Source organism: Herpailurus yagouaroundi, unplaced genomic scaffold (assembly GCF_014898765.1).
Source record: "Herpailurus yagouaroundi ecotype Mexico unplaced genomic scaffold, PumYag 77, whole genome shotgun sequence".
In the NCBI taxonomy this organism is placed as follows: Eukaryota; Metazoa; Chordata; class Mammalia; order Carnivora; family Felidae; genus Herpailurus; species Herpailurus yagouaroundi.
The window spans coordinates 33,923,948-33,942,709 of NW_024412388.1; the positions used below are offsets into that span (position 1 = coordinate 33,923,948).

Sequence of the window (18,762 nt, forward strand, 5' to 3'; positions counted from 1 at the left end):
AAATAGGGAGAACTTATCAAATAAAATTTGCCAGAACTGAAGAACCTGCATCCTTCTAAATACCCTAATTAGAGTAAAAACAAGCCCACACCAAGGCATGTTATCATGGAATTTCAGATCGTTGGGTGAAGAAAAGCTTCCAGAAAGAAGGAAAGGAAAGGGCAGTGACTTCTCAGTGGGGAGAGGAGGCAGCAAAACAGAGAAGCAATGCCTACAACATTGTCGGGACAATACCCACCAGCCAAACTAAAGGCAACTGCAGAAATGTAGGAAGTTCTCAAGTTCCCCTTCCTTAGAAGATACCAGAAGATGGTACACACCAAAGGAAGGCATAAGCTAAGATATAGCTATGATGTAGATGGTATAGAAGACACAAGGTGACAGCTGCATGACAGATCTAGGTTGGAGCAGAAAAGTATAAGCTGGTTAAAATGACATAGGTCTAAGGAAAAATAAAGATATACAAGGAAAATTAGGCACACAGGAAAATAAGGGTGATAATCAACTCAAGGAAAACCCAAAAGCTGTATCACAAAGGAAATTTTATCAGAGTACAACTAGTTTGACAGTGATTGGTATTTTAACAATCATAATGTATAAACACTGATTCTTGATTTATCTAAACCCATGATACAATTACCTGGAAGGATGAGGAAGGTATACATTAAATCTCCAATTATCATAAAAGGAAGGGAATCTGGGCTCAAAGTCTAAATTATCATCAATAAACAGCAATCTTAATACATAAAAGTAACTTCTCAATCCTTTAGTCCTGAGTTTTTAACCAAGAGGATGTGTTTCTTTGAAAATTTTTTAGTTTATGAAAGAATTTTTTACAAAAAGAAACCAAAAGATGATCCAACTGTATTGTGAAATCCCAAGTCTGCATCCCTTTCTCTTGGTTCCTCATATACAAAGATGCTGCTTAGCGTGTTCTGCTCTTCATTTTCTCTCTTGTTCGTTTTCCAGGTCTCTTCTATGGAACAAGAAAATACCGCATGTGGTCACACAGCAGCTTGATCTTCTGCCCCAGGGAAAGGAAGGGAGCGGGTAGGTGTGGGATGGGAGAGGAGGTGATCCAGCCCCTCATGTGACCCCTTGGCTCACTTACATTTGATCCTTTCTTTCCAGGCCTCTTCAAGCCCTTGCCATGAGCTGTCTTGGCCCGGAAGCTGGATACATCATCGTAGCTCTCACGAGTGTTCCACTTGGAGCCTTTCTTCTTTCCACCAAAACCAAACTTCTGGTTTTTATAGCGTCGCTTAGCATTGGGCCTGGAAAAATGCCGGCTTACAGGTCACCCACAGCACTGCAAATCCTGATGAGTCTTACGGCCTACGACTACCCCTAGTTTCCTGTCTAAGCAAAATCTCTTTAGATACTACTGTTACCCAGAATCTTATCATTGGCCCTACTTTCTTACTCTAAAAATCCCCCAGGCAAGCTCATCTACTTATAGTGTTAACCATTAGAGCAAGAAAACAAAGCAAGAACCAGGAAAGGTTTCACATACATTTTGTGGCTCACCTCTTCTCTCTGAAGAGTTTTCTATTTTAACTAATTTTTGCTAGATCATCCTCAGTTGTTTCTATTCCCTTCAAGTATAGTACATGCAATTAACATTCAAATATAATAAATTTTAAAACTGGTCTTCCTGCAGGAAATCTCAAATTCAACATACCCAAAATCACATGCCATCTCCCTTCCTAGACTGGTTTCGCCTCCTGTATATAGGCAATGACTTGGTGGGGCACCTGGTTGGCTCAGTCAGTAAAGCATGCGACCCTTCATCTCTGGGTTATTCGTTCGAGCCCCACGTTGGGTGTGGAGCCTACTTAAAAAAAAAAAAAGGCAGTGACTTGAGGCTGGTGGAACTACATCTTTTCAGCCACCAGGCTAGAAACCTGGGAGCCAGCCTTGATTATTCCTTCTTTCACTCTCTACACCCAACACAATTACTGAGTGCTGCTAGTTTAACTTCTTGAATATTTCTTCAATCGGTTTTCTCTTCTCTGCCCCCGTTACCCCTTTTGGGTCATTATCATTGCTCTCTGGACTTTTGTAATAGCCCCCTAATCAATTATCCTGCCCCCCTCAAGTCCATCCTTTATACGAGTACACTTAATTTTTCAAAAACATGAATATGACCTACTCATAATTTTGAGTAAAGCCCTCAATGTCTCCCCAGTGCCTACTGGATAAAACCCAAGTTTCTCAACAAGGCAAACACTGTCTCTGTGACTTGGCCCAGGGCCCCCTCCAGCTACAATTCACCCCTCCTTGCCCCACACCGCACTCCCAGTGGCCCCAAATGCTTGCTCTTCCCTCATACACAAACTGCTGTTCTCACCTCTATGCTTTCACTCTCTCGTGTTCTTCCTTCTTGCCAAAACCAGGGTCTCTCCTATTCTCCTGGTTCTTACTCATCCTTCAGACTAAGCTCAGGTGGCACCCTCCTCCAGGGAGCCATCCTCACGCCCTCATCACCAGACCAGGTCAGCTATTTCTAAAATGTGCTTCCACACTACTCCCTCAAATGCCTTGATCACAGCATTCATATATTCTACAGAAATTATCATTTCCCCCAGGCCTGGGGTCCAGGGATGCATAAAGGTGAACTAAGAAGAAAATAATTATCTTTGCCATTAACCCTTTTAATCTGCAAAATGGTATGAGGTGCATACGATTTTCTCATTTTCATAGATGAGGAAACAAATATTCAGAAAGGTCAAGTAAAACTTGCTCAAAGCTGCCCAAAGTGGCAGGCTCTGCACCTGAACCTTCGGTCTACGCCGTGAGCAACTTTTACTGAGCATCCACTTAAAATGTCCCAAATCCTTAAATCACCCTACTTTAGTTTTTTTGGTTTTTAGTTAATTAATTTTTTAAAGCAAGCTCTACACCCAATGTGGGGCTTGAACTCATGACCCCCAGGTCAAGAGTCCAATGCTCTACTGACTGTGCCAGCCAGGTGCCCCCTAAACCACCCTACTTTAATCTCCCGAGACTGATACGGCTAAAAGGACCCATCACATGGGCCGGTAAGCCCCGGCCACAGGCAGCACTGTGCTCTCTCAACTCGAGGCCACTCCTGTGGAACTCGCTGCCGTGCCCGCGACTCGCTTGCCCAGCACCCATCACAAAACTAAACAAAAACCCTTCATACCCCTTCTTCATCTGTTGGCCTTTGGCTCCTTCCTTTGTTTTCCGTGCAGCAGCTTTCTGATCCCCCTCAAGGAAATCCAGTTTATCAGAAAAGCCTGGGAGGGAAGAGGTACTTTGATCAGCACTGACACATTCATTTTAAGAAGAGCTTGAGCTTCGAAAGAAGGTTGTTTGCTAAATTAACTTTAAGAGATACATCTTGTTCCCCACACCGTCCCCAAACCTTAGGCCCTATGGCTGCAAATCAATCAAGGCTCCAGAGCAGTATGTGTTCAAATTAGCAGCTACCCCTGCTCCCTATATCCTTAGGACAGAGATACACTGACCTTTCTGATATTTCTTAATGGCGTTCATCATATGTGTTTTCTCTCGCTGCCTCTTCTGAAGAACCTCTGTTTGCACCTGGACATGAACACAGGGCCGTCATACCCACTCCAGACCATCGCTGTAAGCGCCTACATGCTTTCGGTAACAACGACGTGCTAACACCGCCACCGCACATTTACGTGTGCCAGAACTATGCTAAGGCTCTAAGCATATTCTTACTTTATCTTCCCAACCACCCAGTGAAGTAGAAATCCCTACCACCCCTGAAACTGAAGCACAGAGAAGTTAAGCAGCTTGCCCGAGTCACACAGTGGGAAAGTACGCAGCTGAATTCACACCCAGGCAGTCTGCACTCTTACCCCATTCCACCATCCTGCCCACAAAATCACAGCAAATCACGTCTAGGTCTACACCCAATTCTCTCCGTTCGTTATATGTGAGCAGATTAAGTGTCAAACCCACTCCGTTATGAGGCATGAAAGTACCAACAGAAACAATCAATCTCCCAAAAAAACATAAAAAAGGCTGTAAGGACAAAAGAAGATGCCAATACTCAAAGGCAGGGTTTCTCAATCTCCATACTACTGATAGCTCGAACAGGAATCACTCCGGGGTGGGGGGTGGACAGCCTGCCCAGCGCACTGTGGGATCTTTAGCAGCCTCCCTGCCCTCCGCCCACTAGATGCCAGTAGCACACTCCCCATGGAGATGTGACACTAAAAACGTCTCCAGATGTTGTCGGATGTTGCCTGGTAAGCAAAATTATCCCCAGTTGAGAATCGCTGCTATGAGGTTTCTTCAAGTTAGCAACGGTGAGCTAACAGGCCCCAGTGACGTTTTCTTTGGCTCTGACAAATTAGATTGTTACACCAAATGCCCACGTCTTTGAGCTGGCCTCGGCCATCGACCACCAGATCAATCCAGTAAATACGCAGCTGCCCTTCCGCACGGGACAGGACACTCATCTACTCTTACTCTGCTGAGGATCCGGCAGTGAAGTGACTCCCAATGTGGACAGCAGCTCGGCACCCTGATCACAAGCATTTATGTCCAAAACGCGGACAAGGTCCGAACACTTCTGCTGACCCTCCTCACACTCCCTTCTTCCCACAACCCTGACTTCAATTCCTGTCATCGTGTTTCCTAAATAACCATGAAATAACAAAGAAAAACCAAAGAGTTTCATGGTATGCCTGCCCTTTTTTACCTGAGGTTTTTTTCATGTTAGAACTCAGACGTTCATAGTTCAAGCACACGGGTGCCATTTTTCCCTCTCAGTTGGATCACAATAATATGGTTCTTTCAAGGACTTCACATCATCTAGGCCAGTGATTCTCAAAGCAGGATGCATTTCAGAATCATCTGAGAAGCTGGGGCGTGACGGGGAAGGGAAGAAAAAACACCCGGATTCCCAGACATTCTGAAGCCCAGAAATCTGTTTTGAAAAACCTCCGCAGGTGATTTTGCTGTGGTCAGGTTGGGACTCCACTGGTCTGGACTCCCCTCTTCACTGTACAGATCAGCAAATGGGGCCCAGTGGAATGAATGAATCGCCTACAGTTACCATGCTACCCCTGGTGAGACCCTGGTGTCAACGGAAGATTGTGCTCGTGGATACGAGCACAGACTCCCCACGGTGAGATAATAAACACAAGACAGAGCACACACAGGGCACAGAAGCAGACCTGACCCAGTCACCCCAGCCTGACAAACACTCAGCCTCATCCCGTGCGCCCACATCTTCCTTCTTACCTTCTTCCCGTATTTCCTAAGCGCTCGCAGTTGCTTAGCCTTTTCAGACTTTTCCATGGCGGCCTGTTTAGCCTGCAGCTTCTGCCGAATCTGAAATACAAAATATTGTCAGCTCATGTTAAGTGAATCTGGGCTGACCACCACGTAGGGTGTGCTGGAGCAGGGAGCACGTCTTCCTGGTTCTGCAAACTGGAGCTCAAAGGAATCTTGTAAGTCCTGTTTCATACATGAGGACAAGAGGCCCAGAGGTTGAGCACTTTGTCCAAGATACCAAAAGTATCCATGGTGGACCTGAAAAGTGACCTCCCCACTCCCAGTGTGTTGTTTGTTCTGCTATGCAAAACTGCCTGCTTGCCATTCTCCCAGGAGAAACCAACTTTTCCCCAACCCAACTGTCTGCAGACTAAGGTCAAACCAGCATAGAGCCTCAGTCCCCTTCTCCGATACACCACATGCACATTAAAAACTCAAGCAGGTACCAGGTACCTAGCCTTTTCCATCAGACACACAGATTTCAGTCAAGGGGTAAGCACGTGTCAGTGTGAGTGTACAGAGGGGTGTCCGAGCTCGTCTCTAGATTAGCTTCCCCAAGTACCACTGAAACAAGAGCTCCCTAAAATCCAGCTGGAGACCTAATAGGACTATCGGAATATATCTTGGGATTAAATTTTGACAATTCTCTTCCTCCCAGAGTTAAATGAGGATCAAGTTCTATGTAACCCTAAATTATACTACATCTGAGCTATATGTTAATCCCTCATCTTACAGAAAACTGATGCCCAGAGAAAAATAATTGTTTACAAGTTAGAGCACCGCCCCTTGGCAATGGCTGGACAAGAAGTGTGTTTTCTCTATATGCCATGCCATGACCACGCCAGCTAAGAAATGCAAAAGGCCATCTTGATCTCGGGACCACAGTTCTTACAGTACTTCTCCTACCCTTAAACTAGGAAAAAAATCATCCTTCTATTTATCTAACTGGTGGTGACTGGCATGAGTCTGAAGTAGGCAATCAAGACGATAACTGTCCTCTGACAACCAATTCCCTATTATTGGGCTTAGTTCTTTTTATTTTCTTCTAAAGCTCATTTATTTATTTTGAGAGAGAGGGGAAGAGAATCTCCAAGAGAGGGAGGGAGAGAGAGAATCCCAAGCAGTCAACCCAGGGCTTAAACTCAGAACTGTAAGATCATGACCTGAGCCGAAATCAAGAGTCAGACACTTAACCCACTGAACCACCCAGCAACACTGTGGGCTTAGTCTTTTTTAAATTACAGGAGATAAGCCAGCTGACTACACTTAAGTATAAAGCCTTGGCTTTCCAGAGAAAACCTTTGTTTCTTACCTTCTGCATCTGCTGATCAGACTTGGCCATCTCTGCAAAATAGTCAGTGGGCCTCTTGGTAGGGACTTTGAGCTGATGGAGCCGGGGTAATATGGAAAGCACAGCGGCCTGGGCTTGCCGGTAGCTGAGGACGTAGGACAAAATGTGAAATAAGCGAAGGGAGAGAGACCTTCCACTCCCTCTCACTTGCCTTATCCATCGAGGATGACCTTGGAGTTATCCAGGGGCAGAAAAATGCTCAACATCTGACCTCCACCAGCAAGAACACACACACACTAATGAAAATGTAATAAAGCTTCATTAACTTGGTATCTAGGAGAGATTTAACTGTATACTCTTTAAAGAGGAAGGGGAGTTCTGCTAAAAATAAATTAGTTTAAGACAGTGACTACACTAAAAGTACCCCTTAACTTAAAAACTAATACCAACTGGGGCACCTGGGTGGCTCAGTCAGTTGAGCGTCCGACTTCAGCTCAGGTCATGATCTCACACTCTGTGAGTTTGAGCCCTGCGTCGGGCTCTGTGCTCAGGGCCTGGAGCCCGCTTGGGATTCTGCGTCTCCGAGCCCTCTCTCTGCCCCTCCCCTGCTCATGCTCTGTCTCTCTCTGTCTCAAAAATAAATAAAAACATTAAAAAAAAAAACTAATACCAATCATGAATTCTTATGTAGTCCTTCAAAAAGGTCATGTAAGAACCTTCTGAGGCAAGTTTCTGTTTAACTGAAAACACACAAAAAACTTTAAAACTGAATACCTCAAAATAAAATTTAAAAATAAAATAAATTAGACTTTGGATTATAACCGGTGGACCAAAGGGCTCTTTTCTCAACCAGGAACAATCTTCTAGAGCTTTTTAGTAAAAAAAGAAGCCTTCCTACTCACTCTCAGGCTTATGACAATTTCTGAGGACTGCAGGCTCACTGCTTCTCCCACCGCCCCCCGTTCTCGAACAGGGGGGGGGGGCCCCCCCCCCCCGCCTTCTCCCACACTTGAAAACAAACATACAAACTCATCTCCCGCTGGAAGTCATCTTCCGGATCAAAGGCTTTCTGATCCTTGTTCTGAGGGGTTGACTGAGGTCCACTGATTTCCGGCACGGGACCCAGGGTCACATCAAGCCTTTCAACCCATTCCAGATCCCGCTTGAATTCAGCCAAACACTGCTTCAGGCCACTCTAGGAAATTCATCAGACACTGAGCCTGTATGAAGGACACAGGCCAACGGACAAAGCACTAAATAAACCCCAACATCCGGACCTCCTGACAATGCCCAGGCTGCGTCTTCCCCGGGACAAGAACTCAGTCCGCCAAGCACAACTGTGCCTTGGGAGCATCCCGTGTTCTAGGACCCCCCGACCAGGCGCCCGAGCTCACCACGTCGTTCACAGCTTTCTTCGGCCCCTCTAGCACCACATTGAGGCCTGGCTTCAGGAGCCCTCTGGAAAACGCATCCTGCAACTGCAGGGTACAATCGGCAGTCAGCACCGGGGGTATGAGGACCCTCTCCCGCGCCCAGCCCCGCGAGCCCGGCCGACACCTACCTCCCTGTCGGTGACCAGAGAATCATCAGAATCCGAGTCCGAACCTGACAGCGGGGGGGTGTCCATGTCGCAGCGAGCGTGCACGTCCGCTCTAGTCGAGGGAGCCGGGTGGCCTGAGGCCCGCGCGGCCGGAAAGGGGCGCCTCTCGCTGCTGCTGCCTGCCCCCCTCCCCCTGCTCGCACGCCGCGGCCCCACGTGGACCCGAGCCCCACCGACGCCGACTGCCGGGTGCCTCGGCAGAACCTTCCCACCGGGACTTCCGCTTCCGGCCGCATACCCACACTTCCGGTTTGCCGTTGCTATAGGAACCGCTCCGGCGTCCGAAAGAGCCGGGTTGCTCGGGACCCATAGGGGTTCTACTCCTGGATACACGCGTGGTCTGGTGACCCAAAGAGAAGACGCCAAAGGTGTGAGCGCGTAGTTGGGGGTCCTCTGGAGAAGCAAGAAGCCTCGAGGCAGCGAAGGAAAGGGGAGAAACAGCTGCCGCGGCGGAAGGGGGTGTGGGGGCCGCTGGGGGGGGGGGGCGGAAACGGAGGAAGGCTCTGGGGGCGGGGCCAGGGGCGTGCTCGGGGCGGGGTGGGGCGGGGCGGGGCGGGGCGACGCGCGCCTCCAAGCTCACCGCTGTGCTCCTTGTTCAGCAAACTCTTTGCCGGATACCATGTCGACCGTGGTGGCTCAGTCGCTGCATGTTTTTGGTCTTCGATCCCACGTAGCCAACAATATCTTTTTCTTCGATGAACAAATCATTATATTTCCTTCAGGAAATCACTGTGTGAAGTACAATGTGGATCAGAAGTGGCAAAAATTCATTCCAGGTAAAAAACCTTTCCATCCCTACGCATGCGTTTGACCGTGCCAAATATAACCCCATAATCCCGACAAGACTATAGAAAGTTAAGTATTTTGGCCAACTTAAATATACGTATAGTTTTATAAAGGTAGAAGGAGTACACGTCCACCTGCATTAACAGAGTAACCACACATACATCGTTAAAATCACATGTAAAATGATGTTAATTTAAAAGTACTTTTTTCCCCACTGCTTTAATGGAAAAAAAATTTATTTTAGAGTCTCTTTTCATGCCTCTGCAATATCATTGTCTTTGTCATCTCCAGGGCCACTTTTTGAGTTGTTTAGCACAGCTTTCCAGAGTTCGGTACCTTCATTACATCACGTTTTGGAACTGTGTATGATGAAGGCCCTGGAGGTTTAATCGCAAATCACAAATAACCATTTGCATAATGTTACATTTGTGTTTGTTCACACTGGTCCTGTTAATGTTATACCTGATTTCCACAACTCAGTCACTCTTTTTCCAGTCTTTATTGCATTCAAAATGTTTGATCTTGACACATGCCTACAAAATAGTGTTCACTGCATATATCTAATATCTAAAGAACTATAATAAAGCGAAGGTCCATGAACGCACCACGCAGGGTAGGAAATAGAACATTGCCAGCTCCAGTGTTTCTCCCTGATTTCGTTCTCACCACGCATACCCACACCCCATCCTGGATATTGTAATTACTCCCTTATTTCTTTATATACTTTTACCATATATATGTGTGGCCTTATAGAAAATAGATCTTTGTTTTTGCTATTTACCAAGTTTTTTAAGTTTAATCATGGTTATACGTATGCCAAGACCTTCTTTTGTTTGACATCATGCTTTTGAGACTCATATGTCTTAATATATATGAACTGAGTTGTTTTATTGCTATATGGTGTTCCATCATATGAATGGAATGCCCCAAATATATTTATCCATTCTAGTGTGGATGGACATTTGGGAAACAACAGTTTTTTGCTTTACAAAGCATCCTGCTGTAAAGTTTCTTGCATGTATGTATGCTCATCCACTTGTGTGGGTTCTCCAGGGCACATGGCCAGGACTAAAATTACCGGGTAATTTTCCTTATGGAAAGATTTTTGTTTTTTCCTTATGGAAAGAGAAGCCTCGGTGTCACGACTCTCTGTGCAAGAATCCTGCTACAGTATGGGGTGCCTGGGTGGCTCAGTTGGTTAATTGTCCGACTTCGGCTCAGGTCATGATCTCACGGTTCGTGAGTTCAAGTCCCGCGTCAGGCTCTGTGCTGACAGCTCAGAGCCTGGAGCCTGCTTCGGACTCTGTGTCTCCCTCTCTCTCTGCTCCTTCCCTGCTCACACTCTGTCTCTCTCTTTCAAAAATAAATAACGATTTTAAAAAAATATAATAAAAAAAAAGAACCAAAAGATAGGACAAGACTCATGCACGAGGTGAACTTGTTTCAAGGAGGTGGCCGTCATCAACTAGGTGTGCAAAGGCATTTTACAAACTCTGCAATCAGCCAACATATATTAAGCACCCATTTGGTGCCAGTCACTGGTGATTGAATGAGTGGATTGCATGAGTGAATGGATAAAGAAAACCACGGCCTGTGCTCTCTAGAAGCTCTCAGTATTGCCATGGAGACAGGTGTGTTTTCAAAGGAGCAGGACTTGGAAATGACCAGGATAGATGCTATGCCAGCTACAGCCCAGGCACGAAAGCACAAAAGGAAAGAGGGAGAAGTTTTCCTTTTCCTCCCCCAGGCAATCTCACCTATGCCCCCAGTTTCAACTTCCCACGGTGACTCTTACCTCACGTCTGCATTTTCAGTCCCAACCTCTCCTCCGAGCCTTAGAATCATATCCAGTTGTCCACTAAATCTCTCTACCTAAATGTCCCACAGTATGCACCTCACACACAATATATCCAGAACTGAATTTGTCATTTCCTTTTCTTCCCTCTCTTCCTTAAGACCCTACCTGGCCAGATTGTCAAATGCATGATAAAGCTACAATTACAAAAATAATGTAGTGCTGGTATAAATATCCCCAAAACCCAGTTATATATACGTAGATATGTAAATGAATTGAATATATCATAAAGGTAGCATTAGGAGGAATCTGTGCTGGGACAACTAGTTAGGTATTTGGGAAACAGGAATCAATCTAAGTCCTTACTTCATGCCCCGAGATGAAGTAAAGACTTTAGTGTAAAAAAAAAAAAAAAAAAAAATGAAATCAGTAAAAACTAGAACCAAATAAACATGAGTAAAAATAAAACCTTTGGATGGGCTGTTTTCCATAAAAAACAATGGACATACTCTTCGCCATGACCCCTAACTCCCTCGGCCTATGTCCCTTCCCAGCTGTCACCCCTACTCCCAGTCACCAGACGTCAATCATTGCTTGTTTCTCTCCTTCCCCTGCCTCACCCAGGCAGCCACTGGGTCCTACTTGGCATCTCTCTCATCTCCCTATTCCAGCCTTCATACCGCCTGTCACTGCCATCCTGCTTTTGAAATTATCTGCCCACTGGTTTCCTTCCCTCAAGGTCTGTCTTCCACACAGTTGCCAGAGGGATTTTTCTACAACATGCGTCTGACCCTTCCAAAAATTCCTCTGTGGCTTTTCATTTGCCTCTGTGATACACTCCAAACTCTCGTGGCTTTTCATTTGCCTCTGTGATAAACTCCAAGTTCTCATGCAAGGTCTCCAGCGACCCCAAACCTAGGGTCTTTTCCAAGGCACGGTCACTTCCTGAAGCCCTTCCACAGAGGTCCTGCTGCTGGACAGACTCCCTTCAGCTTGCTGGGAAACACAGCACAGGGCCCAGGGCATCACTTTCTAGCACTTCTCCGCTGCCTTGTTCACCGTCCCTGCCCTGGGCTTGAATCAGGGCGGACTTTTGCACAAGGCACAGTAGGCACAGAGCCCAGGGCCCATGATACTTTTAGAGACCCAAGAAAATGAGTATAATAATACTAAGTCCAGTCTGGATTATATTCTTTATACTAATGCAGTCGTAAGATATAATTTTTACCAGCTTATTTTTTAAACCACTTTATTAATTTTTACTGTTAATGGAAGAAGGGACCCACGAAAATCATAATGTGGGCCTGATTTCTTCTCCCAAATAAAGTTCTTGCCCCTTCATCTTTGCCTCAGCCTTTGCTTTCTAGACCACAACTTTTATTCTCGTGCTTGTTACCTCATGGTTGCAAGATGACTGCTCTATCTCCAGGTACCACTGACACATTCCAGGAAAAGTCGGGGTAGAATGCATCCGTCTCTGGTTTTCGAGAGAACACAAGCTTTACGGTAAAGCCAGTCCAGCAGACTGGCCAGATCCACACAGATGACCTAACTGTGAGACAGCCTGGGGCCCCCAGCAGTTGGTGTCTCAGCCTCGAAAATAGAGGGGCGCTGCCTGCTGGCTGCTCAGGGCATGGAGGCCCACCCTCTTCCACCCGTCTACACCCATCTGTGGTTTCCCCGGGCTCATGTGCGATGCCCCAGCCACACCGTACCCTTTTTCACATGCACACCTCTGCTCTTCCTGCCACCTGCCCCACCCTGCACTCTATCCCACCTGTCCTCCCTCTGGCATCGTTCCTTGACTTCTCCTCCTACCTCAGCCTCTGCGAGGTACCCGTCCTAGCCATTTTCCTAATACCCCGGATATGGCAGGGCCAAGGGACTGCAGGGATTGACAGTTACCTGTTTCTGTGCCTTTTCTCCCGTGTGTCAACCTTGCCACCACTGTGCCCGGTACATGTCGAGTCACGGTGAAAGCATGATCTGCCCTCATTATCCCCCTTTACCTCTGTTCACAGGCTCAGACAAGAGTCAGGGCATGCTGGCCTTGTCCATCAGTCCCAATCGGCGATACCTCGCCATCTCCGAGATCGTGCAAGAAAAACCTGTCATCACCATTTACGAACTGTCATCCATCCCTTGCCGGAAGCGCAAAATCCTTAATAATTTTGACTTCCCCGTTCAGAGATTTATTAGCATGGCTTTTTCTCCAGACTCCAAATACCTGTTGACTCAGACATCACCTCCGGAGTCAAACCTTGTCTATTGGCTGTGGGAAAAACAGAAAGTAATGGCTATTATTAGAACCGACTCTCAGAACAATGCTGTCTACCAGGTACCTCCCAACATAACAAGTATCGTGCAAGTTTTAAAACTAGTAAGAGCCGTCTTTTATTGAATGCTTTCTGTGTGCCAGGAACACTGCCCGTTTCTTAACATGCATTTTTTTTTGAAAAGTTCTTTTTTTTTTTTTTTTTCAAATTTATTTATTTGTTTTGAGAGAAAGCATGAGTGGGGAAGGGGCAGAGAGAGAGAGAGAGAGAGAGAGAGAATCTCCAAACGGATAATGCAGAGCCTGTTGCGGGGCTTAAAATCATAAACTGCGGGATCATGACATGAGCCCAAACCGAGAGCTGGATGCTTAACCGACTGAGCCACCCAGGCGCCCCTCTTAATATGCATTTTTAAATTAATCTCTCAACAACCATATATGGTCTGCATAATTATTATCCTTGTTTTATAGATGAAACAACTGAGGCTCCAAGAGGTTGAGTCACCCACCCAAGTATCACACAGGTAGTGAGTGGCAGGGTCAGGAGTCTCAGACTCCAGTACCCCTCTTCTTTACCCTGGCCCAGAACTGCTTTCACAGGCCCAGCCGATGAATTGATAACTCACTTTGTCTTGCTGGTCCTGTCTTCTTCCTAACAGCATTGCTGGGCAGTGGGTAGATTTCAGGAACGTGACATGAAGTGGTTGGTCTTGAGGAACGTGTCAACAAAATCGCAGTTACGTGGGGAACAGAATTTTCCATTGTTGTTTGGGGGCAAAATGAAGAGGACCCGTGAGGAGGCTGGTTGACTGCTCAGGCAGTGGGTCCCAGGGAGGTTTTACCTTGGTGTGGTCACCCCAGTCTGGGATCTGGTACTCAGCTTTACAAGTGCAGGAACTCAGCTCTGCTCATGTTCAGAGATACTAGCTAGCCAGCGTCTCAGGAACAGACTCCCTTATTCTCACCAGAGGCCAGTGAGTAACCCAGCATGTGACTACGAGAACACTCACATTATTTATCTGGTATATTTACTCCCTAGTAATAGAGAAGTGGGGAGGTGAAATTAGTAATCAGAGGTTGCTTGGTGATCGCAGAATCAGCCCAGAGGCAGAGAGAGCCGGAAGATTATTTTGTCTCGGCCTTGGTGAAGCCGAGTCCAGCATCCCTATTCAGAGCAGAGTACACGCATCCTCCCTAACAGATTCAGCTGGATGCCCACTATGAACCCCGCATCGGGAATACAGAGATGCAGGTGTTACAGCCCGTCAGTTGCTCACCATCTAGTAGGGGTGTAAGTTGACTGCCCTTACTGTACCTCCCAGTTGGTAGGAGACTCCCTTTCCCCTGGACCCACCAGATCCTCCTTTTTCTGCGTTTCCAGCTGAGTCTTCATGTCACTTTGTTGGCCCAGAGTTTAGCTGTTGTCAAGAACCACTTATCCTCTTTTTGGCCTTTGTAAAATGATTTTTGTAGGTTTCCTGGTTTAAGATGCATGGGCCCCACAAACACAATGAATCTGTGCTCCTATCAAATGTGCTATCAAAATTTATCATGCCCTAGTGATGTTTAAAGGATACTCTGAGCTACCTGAAACAAGTATTCATTAGTAAAATGAGAAGTAATTCCACCAAGATTAGTTTTATAAGTAGTTTTCTTTTATCCTTTTACATTTTGCAGGTGAGCTTCAATCCCCAGGATAACACTCAGGTCTGTGTCACTGGCAATGGGATGTTTAAGCTTCTCCGCTTTGCCGAGGGCACCCTGAAGCAAACCAATTTTCAGAGGGGAGAACCCCAAAACTATCTAGCCCACACGTGGGTGTCTGAAGACAAGATCATTGTCGGCACGGATACAGGCAAGCTCTTCCTCTTTGAATCTGGAGATCAACGCTGGGAGACAAGTATAATGGTCAAGGAGCCCACCAGCGAGACCAGGAACCTGGAGGTGATCCGGGAATCGGAGAGGTAATGGCGCCCCTCTGGGCTGGTGCTCTTGTGAAAATATGTTCATCATACCAATAGCGTTGTGCCAAAAACGGGATTCTTTAAAAGTCACTCAGAACCCCTCCACCTTCAAGTCAACTCTTTTCATTTTCCCTCTGCCTTTCGCATGTTCATCTATATTCAAGCACAAATTGGACAGTTGTGACCACAGCCTACATACAGTTCTTTTGTTTACATGCATTTTATAAGCCTTTCAGCACGACTAGTCTTCAAAACTCCAGATCTTTTAAAATGTATTTTCTAATGGCTGCCTAATTTATTGATTCAATTACATAAATGGCCACCGAGCTCTTGCCGTGTGCAGGGCACCTTGCTAGATGCTGGGGACACGTGTCCTCAAAGACTTTGCAGTTTGGAAGGAGCCAGCAGACCAACAAAGAAGCTCAGGGAAGTGTTATTGGTGTAAATATGACAAAAGAATATGAGGTAAAGTGGGGGCTCAGGTCAATTTTACCTCTACTTCAGGCAATAATGGTCATCTCTCACACGTATTGAAATATACCGTTGTATCACTAGACTCTGCTTCAAGCACTTTATGTGTATTCTTTTTTTTTTTTTTAATTTTTTTTTTTCAACGTTTATTTATTTTTGGGACAGAGAGAGACAGAGCATGAACGGGGAAGGGGCAGAGAGAGAGGGAGACACAGAATCGGAAACAGGCTCCAGGCTCTGAGCCATCAGCCCAGAGCCTGACGCGGGGCTCGAACTCATGGACCGCGAGATCGTGACCTGGCTGAAGTCGGACGCTTAACCGACTGCACCACCCAGGCGCCCCAACTTTATGTGTATTCTTACTTGAGTCTTACCCCATATAGTACATATTATCATGCCCATTTTATAGAACAGGACACTGAGGCTCAAATAGGTTAAGTGACTCACCCAAGATCATAGCCCTGTCTGCCTGGCTCTGGAGCCTGAGCCCTCAACACATGGCATTTTGTAGATTCTTCTTCCTCGGTAACTTTCAGTCTGTCATTTCTCCCCATCCCCCACACCCATGACACCTCCTTTTTCTCTCACGATTCTATTAAGAGCTTCCTAGTAAGTCCCTCTGCCCTCCAGTTTGCCGTGTTCCTAATCCTGCAGTGAGTCCAGTGCTCTAAGAATAAAACCCAGGGGCACCTGGGTGGCTCAGTTGGTTAAGTGTCCAACTCTTGGTTTCGGCTCAGGTCATGATCTCATGGTTTGTGAGTTCGTGCTTAGGATTCTCTCTCTCCTCCTCTCTGGGCCCGTCCTCAGCTCATGTGCTCTGTCTCTGTGTCTCTCAAAAATAAATAAACTTGAAACAAAATAGAATAAAACCCAGACTCCTGAACCTGGCCCACCCATCCCTGCTGCTCTGACCCTTCTTTCTATCTGGAGCAACAGCTTCTGCCTCTGTCTACCACACACATCTTGCGCACTCTTACTTCTGAGTTTGGTCATGTGTAGGTCCACCTACCCCACTCCTCTGGACACACTCACATACCCACATACTCCTGTTTGTTCTTCAGACCAGCTGGGAGTTCTCAGCTTCTGCTCATCTCAGATGGGTGCACCTCTCCTTAACTGTCCTCAGAAAGTCCTGCTTCCATCCCACCCAGCTGCCACCTAATGGTCCTTAGCACTTGCCCCTAGACTCTAAGCTTCAAGGGACAGGAACTGTGTCAGTCTTACTTACCATTGTTTCATAGGGTTGTTGACACAGTATAATTCCAATAAATATTTGTTATGTGGAAGAAAGGAAGGGAGGGAGGCAAGATTCAAATCTCAGGCCTTCCACTTACTAGTCGTGTGATCCTAGAAAACTCTCTGAGCCACTTTTTCCTAAACAAAAGAGGGATAATAATGCTAGCAACAACCACAACAATAACGGTGACCACACAGGGTGGTGAGACTACCAAATAAATGTATAACCTTCCAGTCTTTCTCTGGACTTTGTATAGCAAGGCAAAGAGTGGCGTTTGGGCCTGGAGAACAGAATTGTAATGGGCGATTTCTCCCGCACCCAAGGACAGCCCTTCATTCTCATCCCTAGCTGAACTCCTCTCCTTGGGATTGCCTGTAAACTTTACATGCTGTTTTCTTTCTCTAGCCTGATCGAATTTCCGACAATCAGTTCCCCGGTCCCTTCCTATGAGCAGGTCATGATGGCCAGTAACAACAGCCAGCTGCCCATGCCCCAGGTGTTCGCCATTGCAGCCTATTCAAAGGGATTCGCCTGTGCCGCTGGGCCGGGGAGAGTTCTCCTGTTTGAGAAGGTGGAAGAGAAGGATATTTACCGGGAGAGCAGGGAAATCTGGGTAAGGAGGGGAGAACTGGGGTCCTCCTGGCACGTGTCGTCCAGCAGCAGAGCACTGACAGGGAGTTTGGTGGAAGGAGAGGCCTGTAGCGCTGAGTGGAAATGGGGACTCGAGCCATTTATCCTGAGGGAAGTTTGGGGATGGAGCAGACAGAACAGGGGTTAACATTGGGAGGATCTGGATTTGAATTCTGGCAGAGAACTTTGGCAAGTTATATTTGCACTTTGAAGCTTAGCGTTCCCGTAAAAATGGTGTTAGGATATATATTGATATTTAATGTCAAGCACACACTGTCTGGCACCTTGAAAGCATTCGGTAAATGTTTGTGGAATAAGTGATACAAAGTGCTGTGGAGAGAGATCGTCTGCGGTTGGGGAAGAACCAGGAAGGCTCTCGGCAGCGTGTGGTGGCAATCTTTGAGGAGGGGTCCTAGAGGAGGGGTAACAGTTGACAGGAGGGAACAGGTTAGGAGTTGCACGTGGAAGGAACAGGTGGAACAAAGGCACTGCGGAGGGGGGAGCAGGTGGTTTGTCTGGGAGATACTCTGCTCCCCAGTGGAGACGAGCTGAAATCACTTGAAAGGGAAAGCCAGGAGCTGAGGCTGTTGAAAGATCTCGAATGCCAGCCCGAGGAGCGTGTGTGTAATCCCACAGCCAGCCTGTTTCTGAGCGGAGAAGCATGACACTTAAGAAAAGCAATCTGCCTGCCGGGGGGATGGGGCGGGAGATCCGGAGGCCCTGGGCGTGAGGCAGCTACGCGCACTCTGAATGAGCCAGGCTTGACTCTGCCCTTATTGGCTGAGTAACTTGAGATGAGTTGCTGAATCCAGCAAAACCTCTATTTCTTCTCTGAGAAAGTAGCCCCTCGCCCTGCTGGTTATCAGAAGGATGATGCAACACCTGTGTAAATCACGTGTGAAATGCTTGGTGCTCAATAAGTGATAGCCGTTATTACGTTATTATCTCCACGATGAAGAATCAGGCTTTGCTACTGAAGCCAAGAAATGGTGAGATGTAGTCACCGCAGTGAATAGCAGGGAAAATGGGAAGGGAGAGAGCCTTTGCGGAGGTTAAGCCTATAGAACTTGCCCTGAGTAGATGTGGGTGACCAGAGGTAAGGAGCTCGTAGAGATGCCGCCTTGGCCTTGAGACTGGCTGTCTGGGGAAAGATGCCACAGGTAGGAAAGTTGGGGGTAAGAGCAAAGTGAGTGGGAACCAAGGGCAACTTTTAATTAAAAAAAAAATGTTTTGTTAATTTTAATTTTTTTTTTTAAATTTTAATTTTTTTTTTTTTAATTTTTTTTTCAACGTTTATTTATTTTTGGGACAGAGAGAGACAGAGCATGAACGGGGGAGGGGCAGAGAGAGAGGGAGACACAGAATCGGAAACAGGCTCCAGGCTCCGAGCCATCAGCCCAGAGCCCGACGCGGGGCTCGAACTCACGGACCGCGAT

The 18,762-nt window shown here is 46.7% G+C and overlaps 2 protein-coding genes across 3 annotated transcripts in view; one reads left to right on the forward strand and one right to left on the reverse strand.

The window, feature by feature from the left end:
• Positions 1-525: 525 nt before the first annotated feature.
• EBNA1BP2 (EBNA1 binding protein 2) lies at positions 526-8,240 on the reverse strand. Its single transcript, XM_040469891.1, has 9 exons — positions 8,130-8,240; positions 7,963-8,046; positions 7,594-7,763; positions 6,590-6,713; positions 5,245-5,334; positions 3,492-3,567; positions 3,167-3,260; positions 1,112-1,274; positions 526-976 (listed from the first exon to the last, which is right to left on the reverse strand). The coding sequence occupies exons 1-9, from the start codon at positions 8,193-8,195 to the stop codon at positions 926-928; spliced, it is 918 nt and encodes a 305-aa protein (XP_040325825.1). The 5' UTR covers positions 8,196-8,240; the 3' UTR covers positions 526-925.
• Positions 8,194-18,762, forward strand: part of CFAP57 (cilia and flagella associated protein 57) — an 85,012-nt gene continuing 74,443 nt past the window's right edge. Inside the window, exons 1-5 of one of the 2 annotated variants that reach the window (XM_040469890.1) lie at positions 8,194-8,536; positions 8,768-8,944; positions 12,771-13,087; positions 14,702-14,988; positions 17,102-17,309. In XM_040469890.1, coding sequence (XP_040325824.1) covers positions 8,194-8,536; positions 8,768-8,944; positions 12,771-13,087; positions 14,702-14,988; positions 17,102-17,309 — 1,332 coding nt within the window. Of the gene's footprint in view, positions 8,537-8,767; positions 8,945-12,770; positions 13,130-14,701; positions 14,989-17,101; positions 17,310-18,762 lie in introns of both variants that reach the window. The other variant, XM_040469889.1, reaches the window with a different exon arrangement.